This window comes from Aulonocara sp. 'chitande type north' Nkhata Bay, linkage group LG23, assembly GCF_057382095.1.
Source record: "Aulonocara sp. 'chitande type north' Nkhata Bay isolate Kocher_YH1m ecotype deep benthic linkage group LG23, A_spYH_male_GT1.1, whole genome shotgun sequence".
NCBI classification, from domain to species: domain Eukaryota; kingdom Metazoa; phylum Chordata; class Actinopteri; order Cichliformes; family Cichlidae; genus Aulonocara; species Aulonocara sp. 'chitande type north' Nkhata Bay.
The window spans coordinates 13,119,900-13,135,401 of NC_141365.1; the positions used below are offsets into that span (position 1 = coordinate 13,119,900).

Consider the following 15,502-nt stretch of genomic DNA (forward strand, 5'->3'; position numbering starts at 1 on the left):
ACCCTTAATGGAATAAAAGGAAGTGCAGAGGTGGAGAAGGACGGTAATTGCAGGGAATGCTAAGTGCATCATCTCACACATGTTTAAATGCTGCACTCCTGGCATCCCTCTGACTGACAAGTGAGTTAACGTCCCCTGGTCTGTTATTTAAACTGCTTTTTTATACCTCTCATTGAAGTGTGTGCACTGCTCAATTAGAGTCAAATTCGGAGACAGATCCTCTGTCCTGTGACAGTGTTTATAGTAAGTCCAAACTGAGTAAAAAGCTAGCTGTAGGGAGATGCAGTGTGTATCTGTTATCCTCCGAAATGAGGGTAACAGCACATATTTTCAGACAGTCTGCCCGAGGAGATGTTGATAGTGTTGTAATGGGCTGTACACATGCGAAGGGTGAAAAATTGGGTAAAAAATGAAATTAACAAAGACAGTTGGAAGTTGGAAAGACAGCTCAGTGGCTGTGAGTACCAGATGTTTGGTTTTCAAAATGTTCAGCGAGAACGTAAGCACCCTCTGTCCAATGGTAAATGGCCTGCATTTGTATAGCGCTTTTCTAGTCCCCTAAGGACCCCAAAGCGCTTCACACTACATTCAGTCATCCACCCATTCACACACACATTCACACACTGGCGATGGCAAGCTACATTGTAGCCATAGCTGCCCTGGGGCGCACTGACAGAGGCGAGGCTGCCGGACACTGGTGCCACCGGGCCCTCTGACCACCACCAGTCAGGGGTTTTAGAAACGTAGAAATAATTTTTATAATTTCGCATCTGTGATCTTCCGCGGTAGATCCTAAATCAAATAATCACGATGTGCATGAAATGCAGACGTTCAGCTTTAATCCAAGTAGTTTTAACCCTAACGCGTTTTTGTACAATGGCCTCCATTTTTCAGAGGCTCATACGTAATCAGACCGTACACTGACGAGCAGTCTCATAGCCAGGTGAGTCCTGTTCCCTCTTCTTTTTTTTTCATGACAAATTGAGCAGATAAGCGATCTGCTGCTGATTCCAAGTGTTAAGCTTGAATTTGATATCCGTTCTCTGGAACGTCGACTGTGAGGTCCAAAGAAGTGTTGATACACGTGGAGTAAGCTATCACTGAGCCAAAAACACACCTATAAGAGGGACAGCAAAAACTTCAGCAGTGGCCAAATCAAGAGTTACTTTTTATTGGCCAGCTCAGCAGTACCAAAGGCCTGAAACACCACAGAAGACAACCAAATGATGTTAGTGTTCTTTACTTGGTTAAGGACATGTGGAGAGAACGTTCTTAGGAGGCAGGAGTACCACTGTCCACATCTGGGATCAATCAAAGTGCAAACCGCTGGTTACAGCCAAGATAAGACTTGACTTGGCCAGAAAACATCTAAGAGTGTGCCTACTTGTGGAAAAAGATTGTTTGGACAGATGAAACCCAGGTTAACTTTTACCAGCCTGATGGGAAGAGAAACATTCGGAAAAGGAAAGGAAGAGCTCATTACCTGTCAAACACAGTGGAGGCAGTCATGTCTTGGGAATGTATGGCTGCTAATGGAACCGCGTCACTAGTGGTTACTGATGACGTGACTGCTGATAGAGGTAGCAGGATGAATTTTGAAGTATAGTTCTGACTGACTTCCTATCTCACCTGCACCTCTGTTGGATATTGTACAGAAACGTTATGGCTGCAGTGAATTGGTAAAAAGATCCTTGAAATGTGTTTATTCTTTTGGTGTTTTTAGGATGACTCAGGTATGACTATAAGATAAGGAGTGCGGTTTTTGTCACAGCATGCCACGACCTCGCCTGCTGCGTGGCAATATCAGCGGGTTGAACTAAAATAAACAACGCTCTTTTTTTTAAAGAACCCTGGCATGCACTTGACCCTTCACCTCCTTCTGCGTGTCCGTCCCAGCTGTCCTGCTCCCCTCTGGGGAAGTGAGCCTCCCGGTTGGAAAACATCTGCTCTGTCCTCAAGCTTGTTTGGCCTGATGCTTCATTTAATGGAACAAGGCTCTGACGTGGGCCGTGCCTCTTTTCTTTCAGCTCCTTTAAACAAATCTGTCAGATCTCTTAATGCTGGGTAAATAGAAGACACTGTTTTTTTTTTTTATCTGGCTGGAAGAACAGGGTCAGTGGAATTACAGCCTGGCACGTACCATGTTTTTCTCCATGTCTGAATTAAAAGGAATAAGAACACCCAAAAGTAGGATTTCCCCTTTCCGCTTGTCAGCCAGCTAATAGAAAATCCAACTCTAATGCGAAGAGGGAGAGAAAACAGGCAGGACAGAAGAAGCTGGGTAGCTGGAACGGACGCAGACAAAGAATCGAGCAGGCAGAGCATCAAGGAGGTTGAGAGGCTGAATCCTCAGCAAGGCAGCAGGAGGGGCAAAGAGAAGGGATAAGAGGTTTGACAGGGCCCGCTTTGTTTGTCATTCATGCTATCCTGCTCATCCCCAAAGCCCCTGGCTGGCCCTGTGTAATAAACCCGGACATGCAGCTTCGTTCATTCATCCTCCAGGCCCCAGTGTGTGTTGTGATTGTGTAGCCTGTTGACACGGTTCATAATGGCCCTTAAAGAACCTGGCTTCTCTCAACCTGACAGCTCTCAATTGGATCACTACCAGTAATACTGACAGAATGACATACACAAACATACAGTGCAGCCCAAGTTTGCTCTTGCCTGAACCAATAAGAGCGCTCAGGGAGCCGTGTGTGTGCACGCACGGGTGCGTGTGTGTATGAGGCAAATGGAAACTGAGCACTTTTAGTGTATTTTCACTGTACTGATATATTTCAGTAGTGCAGGATATGATACTGTGTGTGTGTGTGTGTCAGAGAGCAGTTGGAGAGTAGGCTGCTGATTAGCCATGCAGGGCAGGGCAGGCTGAAGTGTAGTATGACCTAGCTAAGGGGCGTCTGTCTGGGCCACGCAGCACGTGGACACGGATACTCAGTGGGAGTGGGGTCTGGGGGGTTGGCTGTGGGAGGAGAAAGAGGGCGGAGCCCCCTGTCCATCCCTAAACCAGCCGGCACCCCCCCTCCCCCCTCCAACCTCCAGCCTCCCCCAAAACAAAAGCTCCAGATGGTAGGAAAGCCACCAGCCTCCCTCATCCCTCACCCTTCTCCCCCCACCCCTCCCTCAACCTTTGTCTGGAGGCCTGTCCCTTTGTTTGCGGAAGAGAGACCCCCGAATGGATTAACTCTTTACATTCCAGCCTCTTTTGTGTTAAAAAGCCAAATCTAAGACCCCGACCCCACAGCCACCCCGGCTCCCTCCCCCCCTTTTAGTGTCTCATTGGGGCTTTCTTCCCTCTGTCTTTGCCTCTGTGGCTGTTTCCTGTAGGGCACCGATGGTTGGTAGGTGGGGGGGGGGGGGGGGGGGGCTTCAGAATAAGAGCGTGGCTCTAAGAAGGGGGAAGGGGAGGGAGGCTGGTAGCGGGGGTCACTCATCCACGTCTGTTGTTATGGGTGGACGGATAAAGAAAAGGCTCAGTGAGGGCTGCAGGTGTTGATTGTGTCATTAGCTCGCTCTCTATTGGCCGCTGCTAGTTGTCTCCTCCTTATCCCAAAATCGATTGCTTTAACCAGTTTTCACTGGATGGCCACTGAATTCTCCTTCATCCCAGTGCACACACACACAGGCACAACAACAGTATGTACTGTAGAGGGATCTTCTCTGTGATAGCCTCTAGCTGAAATTCTTGTTTGTGGGGGCAGAGCAAACAAAGTGAGAGTAGCCATCCGATGCTCCCAAATGTCTGGACTGTTCTTTGACATCCTTCTGTATTTCATCCTGTTTAGTCCCCTTTATTTTTGCCTAAATAATCATTTATTCTCACTCTTGATTGCTTTTTTTCTTTTGTTTTTAAGTGATGGTGATTAAACTGTAATTTTGTTGGTTTATATTCCAAGGGGGAGATACACTACATGTAAATATAGGCTACTTTTAGACTGCTCCCTTACTCATAAGGGGTCACCACAGCGGGTTGCTCAGCACATTTTGATTTGTCAGAATTTCCTGTTTCAACCCCCACGGGATCTGTGTCTCCTTCCAGTAACAAGGAAGAGACACAAACAGGGGATTTTTTGATTCTTGGCTGAATAGTGGTGGTAAATACATGTAAACATAATCCATTATTAATGCTAGCGTCACCAGCAGTGAAATCCTCTACAGTGACAGAGACCTCAACAGCTGTGATAGTTGTTTGGCGGTAACATGAAGTGTAAGCACAGAACAAGTACGATTAAACAAGATGCGCCTTGCTTGCTTGCTAACATGCTAGCTAGCTTTGTGTCACAGGCATCTGCAGCCTTTCTCAGTTTAAGAAGTCTGTGTAGACTTAAAGTTTGAAGTCTCTTCTTCATACTTTTTAGTAAAAAGTTATGAGCTCCAAGTTTAATAACACTGTCTTAGTTTCAGTGGTGATGGCCAAGCAATGCATATGCAACACTAGGAGGTAGCACTTTACTATAACTCACACTTAATACAGTCAAATCAGTGGAAACCTGGAAAATCTGAAAAGCATACAGTTTACTGCAGTGAGCCGAATTTAACTTTGCACAGTGTGTGAGAGTTGGATGAACTGAAATCAAAGGTTTCCTTATTCTGTCAGTTATGTCATGGTGCGAATACACTATAAAAGAAATTTGGTGATTTGGTGTCTTACTTTACTAAAGTTATCAAAAGGTCGCTTACTGAACTTAAATTGGTTCAGTCCAGAAGAATTAGTTCCCGTCACACAGGCCTAGAGACTTCTTGGCAACCAACCGTGTGTATTCCCCGATTGATTGGCGAGTGGTTGCTGGCACTCACTAGGTGCTATTAGTCACAAAGAGGTTGATTTCAGTGCGTTGGTTTGACACAGTGGCTGCCAGCAACTTCGCCAACTGTAGGTGAATATAACTTCTTGCCAACTGGTTTCCAGGCCTGTGTGGTGGTGTCTGACTTTCAGATACTACTCTGTCGACCAAGTGCAAATGTTTGTGAAATCGGTGAAAGTTGAAAGAATACTGTTTTGGGATTCCTAGACAGACAAAATGTTTCCTATTAGCCATGTCATGCACAGTTATCCCCCCTGCAAGGAGAGGAGGCCCGAATGTCTTTGCTGTTACTGCGTAATTATTCTGGGCATCATTAAGCTTGATCACTAAGCCTCAGTCACTGCCTCTGTGACTGTTGTTCTGTGTGAGCGGGCTCTTTGTCTTTGGGTCTCAAGTTTGACAGCTTAATTTTTCTCGTGGGTCAGGTTTGTTTTGCAGGACTTTCTTCAGTCACAGTTACTGTATTATTACACCATTTCCAAAGGCAGGTCCTGTGACGGACAGGGAACCTGTTCAGGGTGTAACTAGCCTCGTGCCGCTCTCTGCTACCTAAGGTTGAGAAAATAGACTGTTGAATGAGCACATGGAGCATTTCTGGTTTATAAGGCACGATGATGATAAATGATAAATGCGTTGAGTTTTTTTCTTTTATACTCGTGCCGCATCCTGATCTCCATCTCTGTCTTAATTTTTATTTCCGTCTCCCTGCTGACTGACCGACGGACTGAGTGACGCACACAGGATTAAACCAGCTACTAGCAGCCTGCGTGGCTGTCTTTCAGTGTCTTTGTTTACCCTCTTTATTGTACTGGAAAAGCACATTGTAACCACTGGCTCTGTGAGGCCACAGTTAATTGCAAATAATTATCGTGATGGCATTTAATTTTAGTAATTGTCATCTTCTGGACGGCTGGACGCTAATCCTTTCCTCCTCCTCTGTTCAGGATACAAAGAGCGCGTGTTTGTGTGCGCCGGCCACGCTGGCTCGTATATTTTAGTCTCGTTTCTCATTTGAATAAATAAAAGAGTTTATATGACCCCCAAGCTGTAATTTAAATCTCTCCTGTGACTCTTCAAAGTAAGAGCTGTTAAACTTTGCATCCTTTGTACAGAGTCGTGTGGCTTAAACCACCAGTTACATCCCATAATACTATAAAGAGCTTCCCATGATGAGATGATTAGATTGAAATGATTAGATAATTGGATAGAAATTTTACTATAACAAGGGTGCAAGATTTCTCGCAGATTGCTGTTGCTAATTAACTGCAAATGTTGACTCCCTAGATCATTTCTACAGATTAGCTTTTCTGAAAAGGATGGGACAACAACTGTGTGTTATTCTTCTAAATGTGGGTGGCCCTATATTGAAAAGGAAAAAAAAAGGCACCGACAATGGTCCCATCCTACATATACCTGGATTCGGTCCTACCGATGCACTGAAGCTGCCCTATGGGGTCTAAATTGGGTGAATATTAAAAAGATTTTGCTCGTTAATCTAACACTTCCTCACACTTTCTGCCTCTCTCTATGCAGAAAAAGTGTAAAACCTCAGAAATAATATCAGAAAAATGAAAGTATTTGTTTCCGCGTTTAGTCCTCTCCGGCAGTGATCCTCCTTCAGATTATGCAGAGAGACGGAATGAGATTTGCCTGCGCCGGCTCAGACAGACGCAGGTCAGCTGTTCAAATCGTAATATATTTCAGACTTCACAGGCCAGGAGATGTTAGATCACCTTCCCCTACCCCTGCGACTGCACCTGGTTGTGTCTTTTCTGTAACAAACTGCAACCCGCGTCCCATTTCATTTCCCCGAGAGCTGATTGGATTTGCGATGGTCGCGCCTTCACACCGCACCTCGTCTCTGACAGAGCAGCAATCTCTTTAACACCAACCGATAGATATGATAATGTACACTGGCTTTATTGCCGAGTGACAGAAGGGCGGCACAACACACAGGCACGCGCACTCACGCACAATGTGTTCACCACCAGCTTTGCACAGTCCCGCCCTGTTCCTCGGTGCCCTCCTCGTCTAGAAGGGACCCCAGCGCGCACTGAACGCCTCAGGGCACCGACTCTGCCTTTTAATCTTTAAATACTCTAATAACACATTTCTATTTTAGTTCAGATGCTTTGAAAGGTTGGTACCTCGTGCTGCGGGGTTCAAATTTATTGTTTATTGTTCGTTTTTATTTTTAGGACACCCATTGTTGCACTCTGGTTTCCTTGATGCCCTCAAATAGCAAAGAAAATTTAAAGAAAAAATCAAAGGACAATGAAGGAATGTGTAGATTGCTGATCAACAATGTTCTGTAATAACTATATTCAAGAGATAATAACACAGAAGCATGAAAATCACGCATCCTGCGCAATGAAAAATGACCAGTATGTGACAGGGTGCTGCCGAGCCACTCTCTGACAGTTACGGGCGATCAGCTAATATTTTCTGCTCCATTTCGCAGTCTGTCACATCAAGTGTCACGGCTGTTCCTAACATCAGCACAAAGAATGCATGTTAGAGTTTATTTGCACCTTTAAGTGGCAAAAAAAAAAAAATCCTCTCGTGACTTCAGCATTTCTTGTTTTTAATATTCTGTCCGTGAAGTCAGCACCGAGGAGAAGCAGCACTCCTTTATTTCAGTGCAGTAATTAAGGGCCCATTTGGAGCGGGACCTGGTGGCCTCCGATGCCCTGAAGGAGTTGGATTGGTCTAATTAACTAATATGAACACTGCTGATTGGGCAGTAAGTAACATAATCACAGCTGATTGGTCAATAACCTGCAGGTCACCGGGACGGGCCGAGGGGAACATTTGGAGGTCCTTCCTGGTAATTTGGACCCGAGCTGCTGGCTGGACTGCGCGATAGTGTGGAGGCTAAAGAGAAGACTGCCGTGGTGTATGTGTGTGTTTGTGTGTGTGTGTGTAGCTGGAAAAGTGCTGAGATTTTAAATGGTTTTTAAAGCAAAAATGATCAAATCTGATGCGCTCACTACAAAATATTATTTTTCTGCGGCTAGTCAAACAAAACAAACAAATTAAAGGTGTCAGCCTTTAAAATTCTGATGACAGTAGAGACATTGATCAGCAGATTTATCAATACTGAAAATAATTGTTAGTCACAGCTAACAGTTGTCATCGTCAACCACGTTGTCAGGTCAGCTCTGCCGTTTCTGTTGGACGCGTTTTGATCACATAATATCTCGTTCATATCATAATGTTGTTAATTTTAAAACACATGTTCCTAGAAACTGCAGTCAGGGCCAAGAATCAGCCAATCACACTGATGTTTCGGTTCATCGGTGCCGTTTTATGTTCTTTGGATGGTTCTGTTGAGACAACATTGAAAAGTGCTGTCACCGGAGCTCGTGACTCACACTGACGTTGACGGCTTCTTGGTCTATTTTTGAAAAGTTTGTCTCAAACTGAGCTATCAAGAAATCATTTTATACCTGCTCTGCTTTTTAAACATCTACATGATATTCTTCTGCTTCTGTTAACACTTCTGTTTTAACCACTTTTTGCCATGAACCTGGTGTGTCTGTAGCCTACAGAAGAAAGTGTCTAACTGCTGTTACTGTCCTGTGTGCACAGTGTATTCTGGGATCTGTACTGCGCTGCCCCGGACCGGAGGGAGACGTGCGAACATTCCAGCGAGGCCAAGGCTTTCCATGACTATGTGAGTGAACTTAACCAACCCTCCCGCCGTGTACAAGTACACACACATCCACATGCTCGTGAACACCCATGATCACACAGACCGTGCATCAGAAAGAAGGGACTATCCTGTTTGAGATAATGCTGCTGGTTCTTGTTTTGACACGTTTGTTTCTTACCGTCTGCACGTCTGCTCTTCCTGGTTGCAGCCTCCGTTTGTGGACGGGGCTCGCTGCGAGCCAGACGTCTGAAATGGCGTGCTTTTAAAAAATGCAACACCCGTGAACACCACTTGTATATTTTATGGGAAAGCCCTTAGACTTCCATCTTTGAATTTTTAAAATCCAATTGGGTGTTTGTGGCAACGTTCAATATTTAACTCGATCTGACTGATTACATATATTTTTCCTATCAGCTGCTTCAGCGGTGCAGCTCAGCTGGTGGCCACACTTCCTGTTCTAGTGAATCTGTCGCCGAGGTTAAAGGTCACTGTACTGCCTGACTATTTATCGTTCCACTCGTGGCTTCAGTAAAGGTCAAATCACATGAAGCAGCTGGTTGATCGCACCATTACATCTACACACACATTTGCACACAATAGCTGCTTATGATAGTTGTGGCAGAGGATGGCCCGGGTGCTGCAAGGTCAGGGCCTGAGCCCCCCGTGACCCCTGTCTTCTGCACAGTTGATCAGACCAGTAGATCAAACGTGCACGTTTTCTGCACAAAGCGAGCGTCTGTTTTCTCGTGACTGCAGACCACGCAGGCTTAACCTCCTCACTTTGTCATCTTTTTTCAAATTGGTTTTTTGTTCTTTAGCTGCAAGGGTTTTCTCTTTTGGCTTGTCCACACTATGATAAATATTTGCATCATGCCGCGTGGTGTATATTTGAGTAAGGATTACACGGTGTGCGAATGTTGACTGGACAGACTGCTTCAGCTGTGAGATTATCGTTCCACCCGGGCAGAAGTTAAACCTGAAATGGATTAGAGGCACGGTTCTCGCCATCCGCATTTCATTCAGGCCGTTTTAACTCGTAGCCTGTCACCCGTCCAGTTGAACTCTCTTATGAGGTTTGACGGCAAAAGTGCGAGCGCTTGTCAGCTGAACAGATTACATCTGTCGCGCATGTACCATGCATGTCTGCGCGGGCACTAGTTGATGTGTGCGTCTCCTCGCCTCGTCTCTGTGTGTGTGCATGTGTTGGACCACCATAAGATTAATTACATGGTTAATTAAACCTAGTAGTTAATTAAATCTGACAACTGTGTCTAATTAATCTAAATGCCATATAATTTCCTACACCTTTCTCCAGAGGTAGGCCAGCTGGATACCTGCATGTCAGCTATTTAACGGCTCTGGTTTGACAGCCCTGGTCAATATATGTCTGAACCTCTGGCTTGAAATTCTGCCAACCTGCCGACATATTTTAAACGTGTTTCAGTCTTTGTTTGCGTAAACTGGTTAGCTGAGAATCCGAATCGCTGCTGCTGCTCCTCAGCATTGGACTGCATAGACAAAACATAGAGTCAAGCTGCAGTTTAGGGGTTAAAGTGCTGATGTGAATCAGAGGTTCAGAAGTATATTGAGCTTGTTTTTACTAAAATACAGTAAAGATAGGTAGAGAGAGGAGGCAGGTGCTCTGTTGGTGTTGTGGTAAAGTGATAAACGCATCCTAAAGGGGAACTTGATGAGCATTTAAAACTGCTGAGACGCTCTGTTTTTGATCTTCGACCTCACTCAAGTTCACAAGGTCAGCCTGTGCGAACTCTCAGCTCGCGACTGCTGATTTGCTGCGATTAGGAGTTTAAAGATAGAAATATTTGTCATTTTATGGTTTCGCATGCGATGTGCAGGTGTTTCACTTTCAACTTTCAAAAAAAACTAGTGCAGCCTTCCGATTTGAGATAGACACAAGGTGCAGGATACTGTTTGCACACGAATGCAGAAATCTGAATACAAATCCAACGAAAAAGAAAGTGTAGAAAAACTGCATTTTACGCAGGGTCCTCTTTTATAAATCATTGTACCCACGTACTTCCTTATTTAATCAATGGCATATAAAATCAGTGTTTGCACCTCAAGTTATTGGACACAGCAATTAAAAGAAACACAAGAAAGAAGCACAAATTTCACAGAATTTAAAACTCAGACGCTCACCTGAGAAGTGGGGAAAAGAAACGGTCTCAAATCTGTAATCGTGAATGGCAAAAAGTGCAAAAATGTCACGCAGGTTATCGCCTTGGCGAGGACCACAGCAGAGAGGAAAAGGAAAGGCTGTAATACAAATAAGAGACAAAAAGGCATCAGTTCACACAAGGAAAGCAGGCGGCTATTTATAGCTCCCGCAATTAATTTAGTGTATGCTATGAAGAGCAAATTCTCTATATCAACATAGGTAGGCGTGTTTGAGAGGCAGAAACAACTATATTTATGAGAAGCAGCTGTCCGTTTTATCTTATGTTTACATACTTTCACTTTTCACCTTTGCTTTCACTCACTGGTTTGGTATAGCCACAAAACTAGTTAGTGATGTTTAGGACAAAAAGACTGCACCTGGGTTAAAATATCGTCTTGAATGTGCTTGAAAATCCAGGCCAAAGGTCAAAAGGAAAGAAAAACATGTGTCGTCAGTTTGAGTCGGTAATTGAGAAAAAAAAAAAGAAAGAAAGTTTGAGTCGGTAATCGTGGACCTCGTGCTACCTTAATATAAAAGAAAACTATAAATTATACTGCTTTGAATTCATGCTTTGCTAAGTAAAGTTCCAGAGTTGTTTTGGATTAGGAGTCCTAATAAAGCGTAGAGGGTGTGGCAGAGGCTCTGACAGTGCACGACAAGGTGCGAGAAAGCACATGTGCTATTGTGACCATTCCCGCACGTGTCTTTGTGCGTCTGCGTGACGGCGAGAGCCAGAGCATCGGGGTCGAAGCGCGTGAATCCCCAGGGTGACGAGGGGTCTGTCTGCCTCTGATTAACTCTGGCTCCTCGGTCCCCGCAGACTGACGGCCCGATCGAGTCTCTATCAAGGCCCCTTGCTGATAACGGCTCCCTCGCTCCCCCGAGTCCGCCCGGATCACGGAGTGAAAAACAACACGGCTCCCGGGAGCCGCGCACTCCACTCTGTGTGCAGCTCAGCAGGAGCGGTGGAAGGGGAACGTGTGTGAGATAAACCAGGATTGCTTTTGTTTTTATTAATGCTTCTTCTTACATGTAATTTATGGTCTGCCTGGCCTCTATAGAGGTGTACGCTGTCATTTTGCTGCGGATAACAATGAGAAAATATCAGCAAAGAGCCATAAAATTGATATCTATATATCTGCTTATTTGTTTCCGCAAACTAATTTGGTTGCCAGGCAACGCTGAGCCGGAGTACAGTCTTAGTTACAGATTTGGTTTGGCTCAGCTCAGTTTGGCTCAATTTGGCCCGATTTGAAGGCACCTCTTACTCAGCCCTGTCCTGCTGGCCCCCTCTGAGAGCAATGATGTAGACTTTGTGGACTCTCCAGTTTGGGAAAGATAATGGAATATAATGTGCTAATCCCCAGATCTGGGGACTGGTTGACAGCTAATCCAGGGGAATGTGGTGGGATTGGAGCCCTGGCCTCCCTCCCAGAACTGGAGGCCTCTGACTAGAAGGGTAGCTAGTTGCTTTCACCCTTGAATGGCGAATCTGCTATCGTAGACACTCTCACGTAAACACTCCCACTTGCAACAGCGCTTGTGTGCATATCCCACTCCCACGCGCTCTCATGCAAATGAATACACGCACTCAAAGTAAGCGAGATGATGCCGTATCATAAAGAGCTGGAACAGCCTGAAGTCTTGTACCTCTGTAAAGTAATTTGAGTGTTCGCTCTTGTCGTCTTAATTGTCGGAATTGTGTTTCTGTCCTTCCTCTTCACGTCGCCCTTTAATCACGTTTATTTCCTAAAAGAGATCCGCGCATCTCATGGTCCTCTTTTCTGCTGGAATTTGGATGTTCCTCAAAAGAGCACTTTGTTGAGGAAATGTGTTTGATTATAAGAACATGGCACGTCTTTAGTAACTCAATATGAATGATTAAAGCACGCGAGCTTTGTGATGAAGAAAGCATACATATTGACGGACGCACACACACAGAGAACGAGTCGCTGTCTTCTCCATCTCAGACACGCGTGCATGCACTTGCAGTCTCAAACAAACAGTCTTTCAGGAAGCGATCCGCTCGCCTCGCTGCTGCAGACATTTTGCTTTGCCCCAGCCAGAGGTCGCAACCCCAAACATCTGCGATTCACGCCAATCCGGGTTCACCGCCTGCAGAGCATCACGGATTTAGTGCCACAAGTGCGTCACTCGCGTCGCAGTGCTTCACTGACTCCTCTCAGCTCTCGGCTTACTGATGCAAACTGTCACGATAATGGCTGAGATGGAGGAGTCAAAAACAGGGATTCAGCTTTGAACGTTTCACCTCTTCCCGAAATAGAGCGCATTAAGAAAACCGTCATGAAAGCCCTCGTGAACATGATAAGGCGCTCGAGCATTAGCTGCATATTTGATTGTTTGATCGACAGAAAATTTTAACATTTTGAAAATGCAGTCTGACGTTCTGTCTTTACATCAGCAAAACTTCCATTTAAATTTTTTTTTAATTTTCAGTTTGTCTGCTAATTACGTTCTTGATTGATGTCAAAAAAGTCAGAAAATATTCCCCGCCAGTGTTTTTCAGAGACCAAGGAGACATTACTTACAGTCTTGTTTCACCATTCTGAAATCATATTTGCTTTTATTAAAAGACTAACAGATTAATGACAGTCAAACAGTTGTCAGTATATTTTCTGTTGGTTGACCGGTTGATTGAGTAATTAACTTCTTGCTTCTGCTCTACACTGAGTCACTTCAACCAGGAAAACGAGTGCCGCAGCCCTAATCTGATCTCTTCCCAGCATGCCGTTTGCAGACCGTAGATAGATGGAGATGCAATGTTGGCTGTTGCCTGGCTATTCTTTGAGCGGGTTAAACATTTGTTAGGCTCGACCACAGTAACAGGTGGCACGATGGGAGGAGCTGCGCTCTGTAAACAAGCGTTGATAGCCAAGCCTTTGTCTGGACTCTGTGTGGGATTTTGTGTGGTTTTTTTCATCACTGCTACTCACTACGTTACCAGGTGCTCACTTGCCATTTTTTTTATGCCACACGTCTGCATGAAACCTTCCTTCCCTGTCAAAGCGCTCTTTGTCCCCGTCCTTTTTTTTTTTTTTTTTCATGAAATTTACTCATCCTGCACCGTTTTTTTCCTGCTTCAGTTCCTCTCAGGTCTTTTTCGCCATCCTCCAACCCCCTCCCGCCGTGCTTTCTTTGCCTTCCTCTCTGTTCCACGCTCTCTTTCTTATTCCTCCCCCTCTCTCCTTCGCCGCCCTCCCTCCCTCTCACAGGAGATTGATTGGGTAATCTGGCTGGGTGCCAGCAGTGCCCGCTTCCTTGCTCGGGGGAAGGAGAGAAGCAGGGGCGACATGACGACATGCAGGAATAATAATAACATCCATAATATAGGTATGGAGGGAGGCATGAGGACAGAAAGCGAGAGAGAACGCAGAGGACTGGAGTCTGCGTTGGCACGGCGATATCATCCTCTCACAGATTCTGCTGGCTGTTTTCACTTTAAATATAGCCTACACACCATGGTGTGCCACAGCATTGTGTCTCCATTCCTGTCCGTCTCCCGTCTTCTCTACCTTTCTGCCACCGCCACCGCCTCCTCTGTTCACGCCCGTGTCGTCTTTTAATATCAAACAGTGCGTGGAGTGCAGGCTGCAGGCAGACGGGCGCTGAGCGAGAGGACGCCGTCTTTGTGTGCCGTTGTTTACCGTTGTTACAGTCTAAATGAAAAAGGCCGGTCGGCTCCTCTGTCTGTGTATACCTTTCGCTATCTGAGGAAGGCAGCAAAGCCTGAAAGTGCTGCCCTCAAGCTGCGTGCGTGTTCGGCTGGAGGTCTGCAAGTGACAGAAGCAGAAGATCAAATGTTGCTTATGATTCCCTTCCTTGCAGGTTCATTCTGGGCAAGCTTAAACCGAGCTGCAGTTTAGCATTTGATCTCAGCTATGTAAGCACGAGCCGCTGGATCTGTGTTTGACAGGGACAGACCGGGACATGGACGGATGCAGACGACCATCCGGGGACAGAGACGGGGAGGGGATGTTTCTGTGCAGGGAGAATGAGGTGTGCGAAGGCACTAGGGACTCTTTTTGAAGTCTGCATGTTTTGCAGTTTATCTGAGTTTTGGTACTAGCTATGCTTTGCGTCCCACTAGCCAGAGCAGCGTAAATGCCATCAATCTGCCCGCGCAAAGTTATTGTAGAAGCCAGGCCCTGCAGCGTATACTTTCCCTCCTTGCATGCAGATTTCCAACCCAGTCCCATTTAATTTCCCTAACCCAGTTACCCATGAATACCCTCTTAGTTGCAACATCATCATCCATAAAATTTAAACGAATGCTTTAAATGAATACTACATTCAGGGGAATAGTGAAAACTCCTTGGGGCATTTGTTTATCTCTCCCAATGAAACTAGCGGGTGAACGCTGCCAATTCTCTTTCAGTTTAGTCATTTTCAGGAAACAAATTATGGCTCAATAATTAAAAAAAGCAGCATTCATCACTTGTTTGCCCTCGACTGTAACCAGTTTACTGTGGAGAATTGAAGTGAGCAATTTGTCAGGGGGCTGGAAGTTTGAGGGCGACCTTCCGTGCTGGGGGTGCCTGCGATGCTTCTCTTGGCAAGCCTGCATCACGCAAGCCTGCCCGCACGCACACAAGCACACATTCACTCCCTCCCCTCTTTCTCACCATCTTTGAAGCTCCCTGACACCGGCGACTTCCAAACCACATCCATTTATCCATTTATCCATTGTGTAAAAACACACTGTCCGGCTCGGAACGGCATAAATTACTGCAATTATGATGCTTCTGCTGTCTTTGTTTCAGCTTACTTTGAACTTTCCTTTGGCAGGCTGCTCTGACTCTGTGTTTTTATAACTTTGTGTCCCAAGTCTCAGAGGAGAGGGCA

At 45.5% G+C, this 15,502-nt stretch overlaps 1 protein-coding gene across 2 annotated transcripts in view; it reads left to right on the forward strand.

The window, feature by feature from the left end:
* ssbp4 (single stranded DNA binding protein 4) overlaps positions 1-15,502 on the forward strand; it is an 87,874-nt gene that overhangs the window by 17,121 nt on the left and 55,251 nt on the right. For both annotated transcript variants that reach the window (XM_086282347.1, XM_086282346.1), the window contains exon 4: positions 8,397-8,481. In XM_086282347.1, the coding sequence (XP_086138473.1) occupies positions 8,397-8,481 (85 nt within the window). The remainder of the gene's footprint in view (positions 1-8,396; positions 8,482-15,502) is intronic.